This window comes from Protopterus annectens, chromosome 13.part0 (assembly GCF_019279795.1).
Source record: "Protopterus annectens isolate FY-2018-M chromosome 13.part0, PAN1.0, whole genome shotgun sequence".
Classification (NCBI taxonomy): domain Eukaryota; kingdom Metazoa; phylum Chordata; order Ceratodontiformes; family Protopteridae; genus Protopterus; species Protopterus annectens.
In genome coordinates this window covers 401,410,970-401,429,319 of record NC_056747.1, presented here as the reverse complement: position 1 = coordinate 401,429,319, position 18,350 = coordinate 401,410,970, and the positions used below count along the sequence as shown (strand labels likewise).

Below are 18,350 nucleotides of genomic sequence, written 5' to 3'. Positions count from 1 at the left end.
AGAAAAAAACGTCCTTACCCCAGTGTTGCATGATCTTAATCCATTCAGTATTCAACACAGTTCAGCATTTAGTATTTTCAGTGAAATGAGAATTGATGAACCATTCTTGACCATTCTTGTTTCTTTGGAAAAAGACTTGGTGTGCCAAATGGCTCCGTTTTATATACATATGTGTATGGGTACATAACTATAACAATTCGTACAAGATACATATCATGGCTAATGGTGCACATTGCTGGAAAAATTAATAAACAGAAAAAAAAACAAGGCTCCAGTACCAAAATCCTCCAAATGACAAGGAAGACACCAAAACACAGCAGACCCTGCATTTTTCCAGAAGGGCTTCATCAATGCCTTGTTTATTTGTGTGTGTGTGTTTGTGTACATATATACATATATATACACATATATATGAAGCTCATAGATGATTGACCATAACACAATATATTGAACAATTTCATCTAGGAGCCTTCACATCAAAATAAAAAATTGTAAAACAAATGATTGCTAATGCAAAACATAGGCTTATGTTTGCAATCACAAAATAAAATAAATTATGAAAAGTACATCCCAAAAACAGTTAATACAATGTAGTCAACCTTACAATTCTCATTCATAATCATATAGAACAGTTCGAACAGTACATTAGCACATGCAGTATGTTCACATCTCCAACCACACCCCAAAATAAAACAAAACAGCCCTGCACTACAAAAGTAATCACAAAACAAATAAACAACCAAACATATGTCATTTCAAAATGTCTAGAACTTTTCATAGTAGGAGATTTTATTTTGCCCCATCATCCCTGGAACTTAGATCTACTAACTCAGTGATTGCACCATGAAGCAATGGAAATAATACTGAATTATGTTATAGCAGAGGTTCAGCAACTTGAATATATCTTAATTTGATTAACTGTACCTCTTTCAGTTTTTAAATCAAAATCTTTCTGTGTAGTTTTCTTGTCTTGAAGAGCTAGTGTTGATGATGTAGACGCATGCCAGAGGTACCAGTATAGGAAACTTGCACCAATGCATGTAGTCACAGTTCAGGACTGGTGTTGACCTTTGTTGGGAGCAGCTGTGGAGAAAATAGTGGACAGGGGGGCCGGGGTGGATCAACATGGTTTCTCTGCTGAGTAAACCAAAATATTGAGATTCATTTCTGAACCTCAAAGATCTACTGTCATATTGAATACGTTACACAGGGTCTGGATGGAGAGATGATAAAATCAGCAAGGAAAGGAGAGTAGTATTGTTGTAATTAAATTCATCCTCAAGTTTTGTAAAGTACCTTTACAAGTTGTTCCCCTGTTTTTACAAAATTTCACCAAGACAACCTGATATATGGACTGTATTTTAAACAGCAATGATCATGAACAGAAGTAGGTTAAAAAATAAAAAAGACAGCTGGGTGCCTAATTCCCAGGATAAAAAAGTCCCCATTTCTGGTAAGTGCACTGGTGCCAGGACAGGAAAAAAATGACAGTGTAGAATCCTTAAGACATAGAAGCATTCCTACAGTGGGTTTAGGCCAGGTTTAGGGGGAGGATGTGTTGTAAAGGAAGCAGTAGTAGTCCACAAAAAAACACAAAAACTGACAGGTCAAAAAAGAGCCATAAACATGACAGAGTGCACTACTGAGGATAAGAAAGAAATTCTTTATTGTTACTGCTATGCAAGAAGCCCAGAATTTCTGGATAGAAGATGTTCAAAAAGATTAAGAGAGAAATTAGAGGAAAGAAAAATACTTGCACAAGAAAAGCAGTCAAAAGCTTCTGTGAGTGTTCATTAATACAGCAGATTCATGAAAACATATTGACCAAGAAACCTTTGAAGTGCAAAAATATAAACAACAAAACCTAGATATTTTTCAAAGGTATAAAAAAGAAACACTAGTCATGAGAATGAAAGAGAGATATGATATGGTATAATATTTATGCAAAAGCGAAAGCCAGACTAATCAATACAAATAAGCAGTTCTGGACCTGTAAAAAATCTTTAACTGTTTGCATAGATTTTGATTTTTCTTCCATCTTTTTTAAGACCTCTTCTGCCTTAGTGCCAAATAAGTTATATTTGTGCAAGGGGGCATCCAACAATTTAGATTTGACATGTTCTGGCAGGGGTTGTTCCTTAAGCCATGCATGTCTTCTAATGACAGATCCGGTGACTGCTGCCTGCAAGAAGCTTCTAGGGCATCAAAACCCGAGTGAAAAGTGTGTTTAGTTACTTGACTTGCAGAATGCATTAAGTCTTGTAAATCTTTAGATTCTGCATAAGCAGGAAAGGTAGACATTTTTTGTTTAAGGCGTTCCAAAGTATGTTGCTGATATTTAAGCATATGGAACTGACAATTTAGTGCCCTGATAGGAAGAGTAGCTGAGGTGTATACTTTTTTTAACCCATTTGTCTAATGCTCCGGAATCCCTGTCTGAGGGGGTGGGATTCTTAGCAGAGGTTGCTTTAATCCGTTTAGGCCCTTGAGAAATTACCTCAGGGTCAGCTGTAGGATTTTTAAAAAGATATTTGTGTGAGCCAGGGACTCTGCAGTACCTGTCTGGTTTTCTGGGAACAGGAGGTAGGGTGTCAGGAGTCAAGCTGGATTCAAGGAAAACATCATCCCCCACATCTAGGATTGGGGGGATGGCCAAGGGACTGTGTTGCGAAAGGCCTAGGAATTCCCTGACTGAGGGTAGTCTTGACTCTCCCATTGGAAATGTTCCCTTAAAGTATGCAGGGTTTTGCCAAATGAAAAATCCTCTGGGGGCAAGGCTGAAGGAATGGAGTCCTCTGCATCAGAATCCTCATAAGTGGAGAGGGATTGCATGTCTTCATAGTCAGATGCATCAGATTCATCTTACTCGTGTTCAGAGAAAACTACTGGGGACAGATCAATTTTCCTTTTGAGGGGGTAGCTTAGCTTCCCCTGATCAGCATAATAAGGTCTTCTGCCGTTTTAAGCATTTGAGACTGAGGCAAGGTAGCAGGTGCCTGAGAGTGGGTAGTCGGTTTCTTGGGTGTGGTTTGAACCCTGGGCCTAAGGAACTCGGTTATTTTCGAAAGAATGGTAGTTGCGAAAGAAGATGTCTGTTTGTGTCGAGATTCAGTGGTGCAAAGGACTTCCTCAAAAGCCGGTGCCTGCTCAGCGGCTCCAGACCTATCCAAGGTAGGGACAACCGCAGGATCCTTTGACAAAGAAGAGTTTTGCGGCATACTGGACTCCAAAAGAGTCTCGATGGCCTGCGAATCAACTGAAGCAGGCATCATGGGCTGCGAAAGCACCTCACTGAGTACCAGAGGACTGATGACTAGGTTAACGGAAGCGTCATCAGTAGGTTTGGACCTGTGCTGTCTGTCTCTGTCTTTATCTTTACATTTATTTGGAAAATCTGCTGTAGGATGGCTTACTGAAGCCATATCAGAATTCAAGGACTGTAAACAAAAATATCTGGCTACAATAAAGACCCAACGATGGATAGTTCTGTCGTTAAAGCACAGAAGCGACAATGGGGGATGTCGTGGTCTGAGCCTAGACAAGTGAAGCAGTAAGAGTGGAAGTCTCGGTGTGATGTTTGCTTTCCACGGGCAAGACAATTATTAACTTTTTCTGACATCGGTTAGTGCAAGAAAAAAGGATCCCCAATCGGGTACTTAACTTTAGAAGACTTCAATTAGGAGATGAAAACTCAGGTAGCGGCCGACCGACACTCGTGCAAACTGCTTCTGCTTCCGGCTCCATGGCAAGAAAGACTGATGTAATGGCGTCGGCTGCCTTACTTTATACCACTGACAACCTGACGTCAGTCCTCAAGCGACAGCAACAGATGCAGAAATACTAAGTCTCTGGTATTCGGGCTGACCAAGGGCTACCCTGACCGGGATAACCCAAATATGATGACCGTAACAGTGAAACACGAAGAACATCTACTTATGTGCACACCCTGAACAGACAGCAACCTGATTAACAATGGGAAAAACGATGTTCCTCCTTAAGAGTGAACCTGCAAGCTAACCTAAAAACTATAGACCAGTAACTTGCCTTCTGACGATATGTAAACTATACATTGAAATTAATGCTGACAGAGTTTTTAGTAATTTAGAAGAACATTTGATTATGGCAATAGAACAAAAAAAGAAAGTCATATGGAACAAAGAAGTTGTAATGGGGAATTTGTTGTTAAAGTCAAAATAGAGAATTGTAAAAAGGGGAATCAACTGAAGCAGTAAGAATCTACGCATGGCGTGGATAGACTACAAAAAAGCATTTGACAGCATCCCACATTCATGGATAAAGGAGTGCTTACGTACGTATAAGGTACACCCTACACCAATCAATTACATTACAGCGAACATGAAACAGTGGCAAGGGATAAAAATTATAAGTGGGATTTCCGGGGTGACTCTTTGTCACAGTTGCTCTTTTGTCTTGCACTTAAGCCATCTACTTAACAAATTAGGTCATGGTTGCAGTTTGGGTCCCAGAAAACAACAAAGTTTAAAGACTTCTCATCTTTTTTTGGATGATTTAAAGCTGTGCAATTCATCAGATGAGATGAAAACAAAAGTGGAAGTAGTCAAAACTATCAGATGATATAAGAATGTTATTTGTTCTTGATAAATGTGCAAAAGTAACATTTAAAGCAAGAAAGCTGCAGCACAAAGAAAATATCAGTCTGGGTCAATAATGTGACATAAAGGAATTTGAGTAGAAGGGAGTGTATTAATATTTTGGAATTGAGAAAGGATTGATAATAAAACATGAACAAATGCGAACAAAAATCAGTAAGGAATATTTTAGAAGACTAAAATTAATACTGAAAACGGCCTTGACGTCTAGGAACAAAGTCCAAACTATAAACTAATTTGCCCTTACTACTCTTACATTTTTGAGATGATTGACTGACCCCAAAAGGTAGTGGATCAGTTGGACAGAAAAACAAGAAAAATGTTTCACACTTATTAAATGATATATAAAAATCAGTGTATAAGAAGATTATATATTCCTAATTCTGAAGGAGATATGGGCCTCCTCAAAACTGATTACATGTATAGATCTGCAGTCATACGACTGCATATATATATGCTGACCTCATCAGATGCAAAAGTAGTGAGAGTTTTGAAACATGAAGAGAAGTCTAAGATGGCTTTCCTGCTTAGTTTAGCAGAAGCATATCTATGTCAAAAAGAGTTCAACCCTACCAAAAGTATACAAAAGTCAGGCAGCAACTGAAAACAAAAGGAAGGATGCAAGCGGAAGGATCAGATGAGTAGGCAAGAAATGTGGATAAGGCATAAATATAGTTGCAAGTACAGAAAACTCCTGGAACAACCTCATGTTGCTCAGGATATGACATAGTAATGGTTACAGACAGGTGAATTTAAACCGAGAGATGAAAAGTTAATATTGTCAGCCCAGGATAGTGGGCAATGTACACATAGGTTTACAAAGTCCATTGAGCATGTGGGAGAAACAGGCAAATGCAGGTACTGTAAAACAGAGCTGGAAACAGTCATATATCTTGTTGCCAGATGTGATACACTAATGATAGAGGGCTTGTGTACTGTCAAACATAATAGTGTGACAAGACTGTTGCACTGGGGATTGTGCAAACATTACAATATTGATGTAGCTGAGAAGCATAGGAAACATGAGCCACAAAGCATTAGAGAGAGTGATGACGTTTATATCACATGGGATCACCCATTACCAACAGTCCAAAAAACAGATGCAAGAAAACCAGATAATAGTAGTCCATGCAAGGGGTCATAAAAAAATAATTTATAGTCTTATTTAGATATGCTACCAATACATGTAACTCTGCATGAATTGCAGGCGTCATTTCTGGGCACATTGCAGGTGTTGTGAAGAGCAGTTTTGGCTAGCATCAAAGATTGAAGCAATATTCATTTCATGAACTTTAATCATACTTTGAATTAGGAATGAGGTCCATTCCTGTCATGATATTCGAAACCTAAAAGACTTGGAGCAATTAAACCAGTACTTTACTTGCCTTTCAAAATCATTGTGCAGCTGGTTATATGTGTATTCCTTCAGCTATGACTACTACTTACATCAGTGTCACAGACATTATTTAATAACGTAATAGCTGCCAGGAATCCCCCTTCAGCAATGTTTTCAAAGAAGTTTTGAATGTGTTGCTTTATTGCCTGTAGCCTTTCTCTTCTGTGGTGAGCCAAGTCCTTGAGCCCATACTGTGTGTGATGCAGAACTGCTAATACGTGCTATTCATTTTTTTCCTTTCATACATCCACTGAAGGTTCTGTGATGGCCTGCTAGGATATAGGCTATAGTTTCATTGGACTTAGGCTCCACATCTGCTATTCATGTGAGACTAACTCTCAGAAGAACAGTGAAGGTGCAGCAGAGAGAGACAGACACATCCCCTATTAGCTGTAGTATGTTACAAGCTTTCTTTACACAGAGGGTGTGGTCTGACAGCTTGGGAAAAAATTTAGTCAGTAGTGACAATGGCCTGGCAGTAGATCACCCATTCATATTACTACTGCTGCAAGGACCTACTTTTTTAGTACTGTTTTCCAGTCCTCAGTGTCTGATCATTTATTTTGTCTCACTGCCTCATTGATCTCTTGATTCTGATTTTGGCACTGAGGGTGACAGTCAAGCAATGATAGTTCATTACCCTGAGGGGATTGTTTTTTTTTGGTATATTTTAGTTTTTATTGTACTGCACTGCCCTTTTTTGGATGTGTGGGTGGTGATGCATGCGAGATATATGCTTGGAGCCAGGCAGGACTTAGATGCACATGCTTTGCTTCCTTCGCTGCTACGTTGATCATTTTTCTGCCTGTGCTGCTAAGAGCATGCACCCTAGAATCTTTCTCCCTGCACTGCTAGATATCACTTCCTTAAGACAAGATATCCCCAAACCTTCCCAGCAAGGAAATTGAGTAAGGTTTCTGTTGATCATTCCCCTTCCCAAGCTTTTCTCCTGGTACATTAACTGCTACTCTAAAGTGGGTTGCCAGACATCTAGATTGACTGCAGCAAAGTCCTGCTACTAAAAGATATCATTTTTTGGTTAGTACCTCGTACAACTGTTCTTTCAGCTACTAAAGAGCTTTAACTTATTGGTCACGCATTGTATTTGTTAAAACTATACATTGTAGGAGAAACAATTGATGCTAGGCTATAAATCAGTGAAGTACTCATTGCACTCCTCTGTTTTTATGCATGTGACTGCTAAAGTGATCCTCTCTGTTTGTATTTCAGGCCGGTTTGCTGACCTTCAAATACAGTTTACAGAAGCTGTTAAAACCACTGCTGAACAAAAGGACCTCATTATTAAACTAGAACATGATCTTGAATCCATGTCTTTTCTTCCTCGCCCTGATGCTGAGGTAAGCACTTCGGTCCCTCAAAGAGCAATGGTTTTTCCAACATAGAAACTTGTACTGTTCACTTTTAGGACAGCTAGACTCAACACTAGAGATAGTGACATGTATGACTCCTTTGAGACTCTTACCACTAACCTATTGGATAGGGCGTATAGTAGCTCACAGATTATAACTGCACAGAATGATGCAGTGATGGTGAGAGACACACGAACGAGACCATATTTCAGTGGTCAGACTGAAGAGCCCTCTTCTCTGGCTCTGAAGCCTCCTCAACCAACACATATGAACCATACCTACTCTAAAGATTCAGGGCTCTATTTGTGAGATCATCAGACAGTATTGGAGAATCTTGGTCTCAGATGAGAAATGTAAGGATCTGTTAGGTACCTCCCTGTCCTTTTGCTTCAAGAACCACTCTTCATTGAGAAAATGGTATGCTATAAGCCTTTAACATGGAAAAAGAAAAGCGTAGCTAGTCAAAGGATAGACACATATCCCTGTCATCATTGCAATGTATGTAGATGCATAGAGACTGATGACTAGTTTGTACACCCACAACACAGGACAGGTTTTTGACATCAGATTACACACTGACTGTAATTGTGTATTGTGCGTCCTGTGTACTCTGTCGAAGTTTCTATGTTGGAAAAACCGAATTAAAGAGCATATTTATAATATCACCAAGGGTGATGATAGGAATGCATTGTCTAAGCATGTTAAATTAGCAGGGGGTGATCACTGGTTTAAGTTTATGGTGTTGGAGGTATGTACACCAAGACTGAGAGGAGGTGATGTAAGAACACAAACAGAATGTGTGGGGATTAAATGGATGCATCTACTTAGGGCAAATGAAGGCAAGGGGTTAAATGATGCCATCCCCATTAAGCCAATTTTGAGATCACGTGACCTCAGACATTAAGGTATATAAGTGCACTAGAATGTGATGGTTGTAATGGATCTGATGAAGTACCCTTGTGTATGAAAGCGTTTATCCTGGTTATAGTGTTTTGTATTTTTACAGTCTTTACGTGTTTTATTAAATGTGTCTGCTCACCTATCTCTCTGCCTAGCCAGCTTTTTTCTTTTTTAGTATTTTGTGGATTTGCTGGTTGCTCTTTCTTTTTACAATTTGCTTTTTAAGACTAGCTGCGCTTCCCAACAATGTATGACAGGTTATGATACCACTTGTTATATTAGGGATATTACTTGGGTATGAGTGGATGAGGATTTAAAAGCTTTGTCTTTCTAATAGGGACATAGGTTGTAGACCAGGAGTAAATTCACGATTATCCATTCACTGATCCAAGTTGTACTTGAATAAAGTGCAGGGAGGAATTCTACTTCACATAGTGAAGGGGTAGTCCCCAAGGCATATACCAATCCCTCCAACATGTCTTATTTATGTAGTAGATGAGGTTCTGTTCCCTATATCTTAACTTTAAAAAAAAAATCTACCTCAGGTTTCACTTAGTCATTGCAGTAGCAATGCAATCATCCAAGGCAGTGTAAGTATGATCTGTTTGTTCAGATCCCGTTTGAAACTTTAGAAACATTTTACAGCCTAGACTACCAGCTTTTATGATAGTGCAGACATTGCAGTTTGAGACATGCATTTCCCTTTGTCTTTAAACATGCAGAGATGCTGGCAGAAGATGCCTTGTAGTCTTTTGAGTGCCTTATTTTTGCTATCACCTCTACTGCTGCCATTTTCCTGCCTGTTTCTTGTCCTGTCTTCTGTCTATCCCACACAGTTTTTATGGCTTTATAGTATCAAAAGCAATATTCAAGACTAAAGTCACCAGTAAATAACCAGCTCTGTATCACATAGAAAAGAATCCTGACAACAGCTGCAATGGGTTTGACTGGCAGACCTAAGTGCTGAAGGAGTCAGCTGGAAGATATGGGAGTCAGGGTCTGAAGCTGGCTTATCCATCCTGGGGAGGTGGATTAATCAGAGTCCTATGATGAGACTGACACTTGGAGGACAGTCTTGTATGTACACTTCCATGCTGAACAGGTTTGCAGAAGTGCTTCAACTGCCAGGAAGTGCTCAAGCACTCTGTTTAGGCACAGGTATATAGATATGGACACACCCACATTATTGAGCTAGCATAGCAAGTGTATTGCATGAAGCAGCTGCCTGAGGGAGAGGGAAGTAGGGCATAGCAGAAAAGCTTGTTTTGTGAGGATGATGGCCACTTGACTGTTGGCTGTCATACCATCACAACCAATCAGCCTTCACTAGTAGAATGGGGAAAAAAAGAGTCATAGGGGACATCAAATTAGATAATCAAGTAGGACCTGGATCCCCAGGAAAAAAAATGAATAATGTATCTTGATCCAGGGAAGAATGGCAAATTCCCCAAATTAATGTAATATGTCCAGATTTGTCTTAAAGGAATCCAGAGTTAAATTAAACCTTATCTGGAGTGGAAGGCAAATCTAACATGTTGACTTATTAAACGGATTATGATTCCTAACTGAATATGAAATAAAAATAAAATTAATTTCTGATGATAAAGTATATCCTATTACAGGTCTATAAAAGGCTTTATGACCCAAATAGAACCCATCACTAATTAAATTAAAGGCTATAGAATATAATACAGATTTCATTAGCTTGCCCATGTGAAAGCTGTTTTCTTAGTAAACCTGAACCAAATCCTTTCCCCTTTCCTGTAAATAGGTCAAGTTATACATAAAACATGACTGTAGTATTTAATATGCAAATGAAATAAAACTTGAGAGTACTATAATAACAACAGCTATATCCTTGAATGACTTATAACTGTAAAAAATAACATTATTAATACAATAACTTTTTACCGCTGTGTTGCTGCGGTAGCGTTGTCACCTCACAGTAAGACATTGTCCTGTTCGATTCTCAGCTAGAGTGTCTTCTGTGTGGAGACATGCTTGAATGGGCATACCTTCGTTGAAGGTTGTGCGTCAGGGCCGGCAACTCAGCACGTAAAAATCTACTGCCAATCATTAGCGGACCGGAGTTCCGCTGTGGCGACCCCTAACCGGGAAAAGCTGAAAGACACAACATTAATACAATAACTTTTTAAAATATTAATTGTGTTGCAAATAAATCTGAGCTTGTAGTTAAGAATTATTCCAAGATCCCTGGAGGAATCAGCAGCACTCAGTATATTAGCAACTGCCTATAATCATGGTATCAGTGAAGAAAATCCAAATCACGGGTAGTGTGCATTTTATAGTATTTAACTTATATTTATTATAGGTCCTTTTCATTAATTTTCACTTTATCCTAACCTGCAGTCATCTGCATTCTTAATCCTGTCCAGTAAAGAGAAAGCAGTGTTCAAAATCAATCCCTATGGCACTGTACTCTACTATTCACCCTGTATTATTTGGAATAAGTACTAAAAAAGAAGTCTTGACTTTTTCCTGGCAGCCAGCCAAAACATTATTCAATTTATTATGTACAAATGTTTATCTAATCTAACCAAACATTCAGCTGATGTGTACATTGCATATGTTCAAAAACATTTGACATGTCATGATATGACCTGAATGTGTGCGTAATGTGGCGGATCCTAGCCCCTGAAACACAATGCAGAGTCCAATGACCAGCTGTAAATGGTTCATCTCCCAGGCTCCTACTTGTAAATGTTTCCTCTCCCAAACCCCTGCTTACACTTATCAAGAGTATTAGAACTTGTCAAATATTTGGGGATGCATGGCTAGGCTTAAAAAGGCCTTTGTGGTTGTTGGCCTAGTAAACACATATGAACCTATGTGTGGTAGTCACTGGAGAAGTTAAGATCAAGAGCTAAAGATACATAGTCATACACATAAGTATACTTGTTTGATGTGTATAACCAAGAGTAAAACTGTATCAAGTCAAATTAAAAACTAAAAATGTAAAAAATGCAATAATTTAATAAATTTGATAACTGATTAAAACACTACAATATTTCAACTTAAAATTAGTATACCTAGCCTCTTTCCATCCCTAGGGACTGTCTACCACCCAGTTTTCACTAATCCACAAGGGTGGCCCATGCTATTGGACTGCCGGACTGCAGCCCCCCCCCCCAGCTGTAAAAAAAGAAAGAAAGTAATAGAAAGTAAAATAAAATAAAATAAAATACAAAGAAAGAAAATAAAAAAATGATCGCAAGTAGCGGACCTTTGCGCATGCGCGCTAGCAGCATTTCCAATATCCAGACTGCTGCTGACCCACTCTGGAGCATGCGCAGACTGTCTCAGCAGCAGTCCGGATTAAGAAGCATTCAAGTGCAGAGATCCCAGAAATCTATGCAGTTGTAACTGCATACAATGTCACTGGAAAGGGATCGGACTCGGACTGCAATGTCGGCAGGCTGGGAGTCTCATCGGGGAAGGACATATCGCGGGGCTTTCTAGTGCTCCAACGAACGAAGCTATGGAAGGATTTAGTGCTGCAACAAACGGACCTTTCCCAGGGTGGTGTGTGTGTGTGTGTGTGTGTGTGTGTGTGTGTGTGTGTGTGTGTGTGTGTGTGTGTGTGTGAAAAATGCCCCAGGTGCTACATGTTGGTGGATAGAGAATAAGGCTTGAACCCTGTACCTTGGGCCCAGGTGGCAAGACCCTGAATTCCCTACCCACCACCATTTGTAAAAATGTTGCAGATTTTTCCCTCATACTTCTGTTCCTCATAAAATCTGTGGTTTCTGTATTTTTGTGTCCTTGCAAAGCCAGTAGTGCAGTGGTAGCATTGTTGCCTGACAGCTACATGTTCTCTGGTTTGATTCTTGGCTGGGGTGCCTTACCTTCTGTGTGGAGTCTATATGCCCTCCCTGTTTTTGTTTCCTCTAGTGTCCTCCCATCTTACAAAGACATGTGTCTATCTGGAGTGTTTCTCCCTGGGCCTCTGCTAAAAATTAGCTTGTGTTCCAAGTCAGACTTTCCTGGTTAACAAATGTTAAAAATGACACGCATTTGAATATCAGACTTTATATTCTTCAGAAAGTGCATGGTAACACAAAAGCTTTTATTCTAGCAATTTTCTAAGTGTATAAGATGGATATTTGAAATTTGTCCCTATTTTTGGGACTGTATTCCCCCATTATTGGCTTTATCCTGGTTTTGTGCTAAGGTTGAGAGCTATGGTAAGAACTGAATTCACTGAATATGTTTGGGGGCTATATTCCCCCATTACTGGCTTTGTCTGGGTGTTTTTTGCTAAGAGGTTGAGAGCTATGGTAAGAATTGAATTCAGTGAATGTTTGGGGGCTGTATTCACCCATTATTGGCTTTGTTCAGGTGTTTTGTGCTAAGAGGTTGACAGCTGTGCTGTGGTGAGAACTGAATTCACTAAATGGTAGCCATTTAAGTTTCCGTCTTCCTCTTTCATAAAACAGCTGATTTGTCATAGTGGTATGTTGCTCTGACTGTTTTGCACAGGGTCCTGGGTTTAAGGCTTGGCAGTGAAATGTATGGTGGTAACACAGCATTTTATTCTAGCAACTTTCCAACATTATACAGGCAATGTTTAAATTGTGTCCCTGGTTTTTGGGCTTTTGTCCCCCCCCCCCCCCTGCAATAAACTTTGGCTTTTTCCAGATTTCTTTGTGCTGCAAAGTTCAGAGATACAACTGAGTGAGTAGATTTTACAAGGAGCTGAGAGCTGCAGGGGAGCAAAAGTTTAGTGCTGCTTATGCTGAGTCTGCTTGCATTGTTAATAGCACAACAGGTAGTATACTTGCTTTTGATGCATAAGGCTGTGGGTTCTACTCCCACAGTAGATAGATGCATTGCTGATACTGTGTTGCAAAAGTAGTGGATGTGAAGATACCTAGTAACTATGAACCTGTTATCAGTTTGCCATCCATTCCCTATTGCAATATTGCTAGCTTATAATTTTTTTTAGTGTAAGATAGGCAATTTATTCCTCAAGGGTAACGGGCACTTTATTTGTAGATGAAACAATGAAATACAAAGTTGTTTGCTAGCAGCAACCTCTTCATTAGTTACAGATCTCTTTAATATGGAATTATTTACATGACTTTTACTTCTTCAGAGATTGTGCATATGTACTGATACTGGTGGACTGTAGAAATTTGAGTAGACTTTTATGATGGAAATGTTCTGAATTGGGCAGTTTTGTCATTACTGGTGCATGCATTTTGTTTCATTGTTTACTGGAAAAATTTCAAAACAATAAATTTAAAACACCCTCTAAAACTGTACTGTATTGTACAAGGAATATAATTTAATACAATCAGGAAGGTGTATGAAAAAGCATGTGTATGTTTTGTGTGCAAGGGGCCTGTGATTTGAAAACAGCCCAAACCCAAAGTTAATCTGCCACTGGCAAAATGTATTTTCTTTGAATGTGGGTTTCAATGCTGTTTCAGTGATTGTGAGTTTTCAAGGGCAGACAAGTTTTAATGCTAAGTCTGTTCTCATTGTGAGACTGCATGCTTTGTTTAGCAGATATGATATCTATTAGTGTTTGCACTGTAAAATAAAACTTTTAAATGAAGTCCAAATCATCGCAGAAGTAAAGCAGTATGCACATTAGTGTTTATGGTAAATGGGGTGAAATAGCCAAGTAATGGTTCATTGGAATGGCTGTAGGGGGGAAGCTCCATTCGACCATGATTTTGTGAGGGGGGGGGGCAGCAAACTCAAAGACAGCCCCGGCTGAACTATACCTCTCAACTGTCCAGATTTTTGCAGAATGAATAGATTTTTGCTTCTTATTTTTCGTTTGTTCCTCATAACATTTGTAGTTTTCTGTCAAATCATTTAGGAATGAAGTCACTAAATAATGACAGACACTGAGTTTCAGACTTCATAACCTTTAGAAAAATGCATGCTAAAGCAAGACCTGTTATTCGATCACCTGTCTCAGTTTATACAAGAGCAATTTTTAGTACTATTTATATGTTCCCCCCCATATATTTGGCCTTGTCCAGATTTCCTGCATTAACAGGTTGAGAGGTACATGCAAATAAATTGCTTTATAGAATTAGGCATATCCAAACCTCTCAAATGTCCCTGATTTTGGCTCAAAATGTTGCTCTTCCCCTAATAATCCCTCCGCAAAATGGCAATTTTGGAAGAAAACATGGAGGGTTTACAATTAATAAATAACTGTAATAATCAGTTATAGATTACGTTTATTTCAGAAATGCATGTAGATTCTTTTATTTTGTCAGCTGCTCAAGTTAGCAGTACTAATATTAAAAAGTGTCCCTTCTTTGACAGGTTCCCAGCTGTATTGTGTGGCTATTTTATATTTTTGAGTCACATTTGTGGTTCATTTTTCATAAAATTGTGTTTTTTTTGGCAAATTAGTGGCAAATCATTAAAGACTGAAGTTAGAAAATAATGACAGACATTTCAGTTTCAGATTTCATACCCTTCAGAAAATTAATACTAATGCAAGACCTACTATTCTATTATCTTTCTAAGTTTATAAGAGCAATATTTAAAAATTGTCCTTATTTTTGGGCCTTTGTCCCACTTCTATGTATCGTGACAAGTAAAAAATCTTTAGTCTCGCTACAGGTTAGCGCTGGGGTGAGTTGAATAGGAAATAATCAAATAAAACAGTGACAAACCCCAGAGTAAGCAGGTACAAATCCTCATGTGGTAAAATCCAGTAGAATGAACGTCAAACAGCTAGGCAACTAGTACCAATATACTGTTTATTGTAATATAAAAAAGATAAGCGCTTTCGCTTCTATGTATGACTTTGTCCAGATTTCTTGCTCTGAGGTTGAGAGATATGACAAATGTGTCAGGGCCATCGCAGTCAGCCAGAGACATTTCAAATTGTGACATAATTGTTCCACCCCACTCCCCCATGTAGTGACTCTGGATGTGTCCAAGCAAGGCAAGGAGCAGTTATGCAGTGTAAATGCGCAGACTATCCCCCCATCCAAGGTAGACACAAGTACTACAATGGCTTTTCATCTGTCCTTGATTTTGCAGAATGTTCTGGTTTCTGTCATATTTTTATACTGTTGATTTATGCTTATTATTATTTAGAAAGTGCCTGTTGCTCTGTGTTTAAGTAGCAGTGCTTTAATGACCATCTGGTAAGCTTGTCTGAGATTGCAAGATGCAAGTAAGTCTTAATAAGCATACCGTTAAAGAATTGTCAACATTGAAAGCCTTTCTGTTGTTGCCATGCAGAGAATACTTACATAACATATAAGCCTTTGGTACTGAAATGCATATGACAGTATTTGTAATAAATGACAGGATTACATTATTTTAAGAGCTCATTACAGGCTTTACCTGCAAACTAAACAGAATGCCAATCTATCATGTGTGATCCATATCCTGTGCAGTAATCCTTTAAGCAATGTATGTTGAGTTTGTTTCCTGTTTGCTTTTCATTTTTTACTTTGATCATGTTTTCCCCATGAAACAAGTAGATAGTTATTGTCAGGCAGCAGGTCTTTTTTGGATAAGAAACATTTTACAAGTGGGGGTATCACAGAGATTGCTACTTTCAACATGTTACTTGGTACTTTAATAAAGCTGAATATAAATTATAATTAGAACTGGAGTACAAGGAGAAGTGGTTTGAGTTGAGTGCTCCTTGTTTTTCTTATACTTGATTTTGACTAGCATTCCAGTAATGTATTTAAAAAGTAATTTGTTTTTTTATCCCTCACAATCTTTTTATTTCCATCTAGATATTAAGTAAGCTGTCATGCAGCCAATGGATTGAAATATGTTTTTTCTTCTATACTTCATTTTGTCTTGATTGGACTCTCATAATGATGGTTTGGCACCCAGGGCAGAGTATGTAATTAAAGTTACAGTTTTTGTTGTTTTGGGCATAGCCCCTCCCCCTTCTAGTTGACCACACCCATTCCCAATGGCCCCACCCATTCAGCTGTCTCCTGCAGCCCCCCTTTCATTTGAAGTCACCAGCTGCCACTGCTAATCCAGTGTCACATCTCACTAGTACCATACATACCATTTCAGTAAACCATATATTACACCCTTCCTCAAACTGCAGTATTTAAAAAAATAGATAATTAACTTCATAACCTCCAGCTAACACATCTCTACACCAGTCCGTAACCCTACTTTATGTACACTTCTCATATATTCAAACTACTACTACTACATTTTCCACCATTACAAAATCTGTTCTATTCTTTCATCTTTCTTTTTCTCACAAATAATTGAATTCTTTATTTTTACTTTACTGTGTACAGTACTTATTGTTTCTTCCTACTCATGTCCTCCTCTTACTTATATGTTGTGTTACAGTGCTCCATTTAATAATACTTACTATTTTCTTTTATTACTCTCCATTTTGCCCTCCTGTGATTCATCTATTACTCTCCCACCCTGTCCAACAAATTCTTATCCATACCTGCTATACTCTCATATTCTTTTTTTTTTCATTTCCCCAACTCTTTACAGTATAACATTTCTACATCTCTCAAGTTCTAGACACATAAATAAAAGTCAATTTCACACCCCCACTTCCTCATTTAATCTCATACCTTCATTCTCTTTCCCCTCACAGTTGCATACTGTTCCTAATAAGTGGAGGCATTCATTCTCATCCTGGCTCTTACCCTCAAACCAACATTGCAGCTTCTCCATATCTAGCTAAAACTCTTAACACTTTTATTACTCTGCCATCAAGCTCCACACATAACCTTAAAATCCAAGACTTGGGCTCTCCACTACTTACCTGACATTCTAAATGAAATGAAGCATTAGTAAAACCATCAGTCTCGAATGAGGAAATCCTGCCTTCAGATTGTAACATCCTTTGACTGTATTGTCTCAACAAAAGAGTTGGTGGTGTTGCAGTTATGTTTTGATATTGGTTACAATTATATCCCTATCCTAAAGTCATTCATCATTTCACAAGTGGAGCCAGACACTGCTTCACAAATTAAATCTCTGAAAAGTTTGTGTAATAATACTCTACATTCCTCCTAAACAAATATGCAATATACCAGCACTTGAAGACATTCTGTCATGGATCTCTGTCAACATATCACATGAAATTATCATCTTAGGAGACATAAAGTTAATCAAAACTCTGTTAATCCCACCTTCACCAACACTGAACCTCACCTGTTTTCATCTTCAATAAACTTTGTAATTTTTACAGATGATCACCACTCCCACTAGATTCAGTAACACTTCAAACAAGGAAACTATTCTTGACTGGATCTTAGCAAATAATCCTGACAACATAGCCCAAAGTAGTACTGTGGCTGACTCTTTATATGTCTGTCACCCTGTCTTCACCAATCACTTGCAATACCCTATACATAAATCAGCCATATACAATTTTGTCAGAAATTTCTCCAAATTCAACAATGATGGATTTAAAGAAACTCTTGGCCATTACAATTGGAGCATCCTAAAACTCTCTCCTTAATGAAGTTGTAGAACATTTTAACCATGTATTCCTAAAAATTCTCATTGCATCTGCCCCAATCTGATATCTATCCTAATTAACTAATCACTGCAAGAACCTTATATTCCATACTACTGGAAACAATTATATATTTTACCTCTTTACAGAGGTAGAAATAGTTCTGAACTCTCCAAATTCAGATTGGTTGTTATTCTGTCTTTTTTCTGTAAGATCTTTGGAAAAAATATGTTTATACTCAATTTATTATTGCCTAATAATCTTCTAATTCCCTCTCAAAACAGATTTCGAAATAGACACAGCATTAGTATCATTCCTAAACACCATATGCAACCACAGGAATAACAATAACCTAGTGTCAACTGTCTGACATTTTAAAAACATTAGATACTGTCTCACTTCATAAACTCCAACAGAAACTCTCTCAACTGAAACTGTCCTCCTCCTTTTTAACCTGATTTGACTCCTATCTTCCTAACAGAACACAAAGCCTTAAATGAGTTCAAGTCACATACACCTTTCTCTCCATTTCAGTTGGAGTGCCCCAAGGTTGCATCCTTGGCCTGTTCTCTTCAACATACTCA

General features: G+C 38.4%; 1 protein-coding gene across 1 annotated transcript in view; it reads left to right on the top strand.

Moving 5' to 3' along the window:
• CUX1 (cut like homeobox 1) overlaps positions 1–18,350 on the top strand; it is a 3,879,009-nt gene that overhangs the window by 3,386,572 nt on the left and 474,087 nt on the right. The window contains exon 15 of the mRNA XM_044054027.1: positions 7,258–7,385. Within this exon, the coding sequence (XP_043909962.1) occupies positions 7,258–7,385 (128 nt within the window). The remainder of the gene's footprint in view (positions 1–7,257; positions 7,386–18,350) is intronic.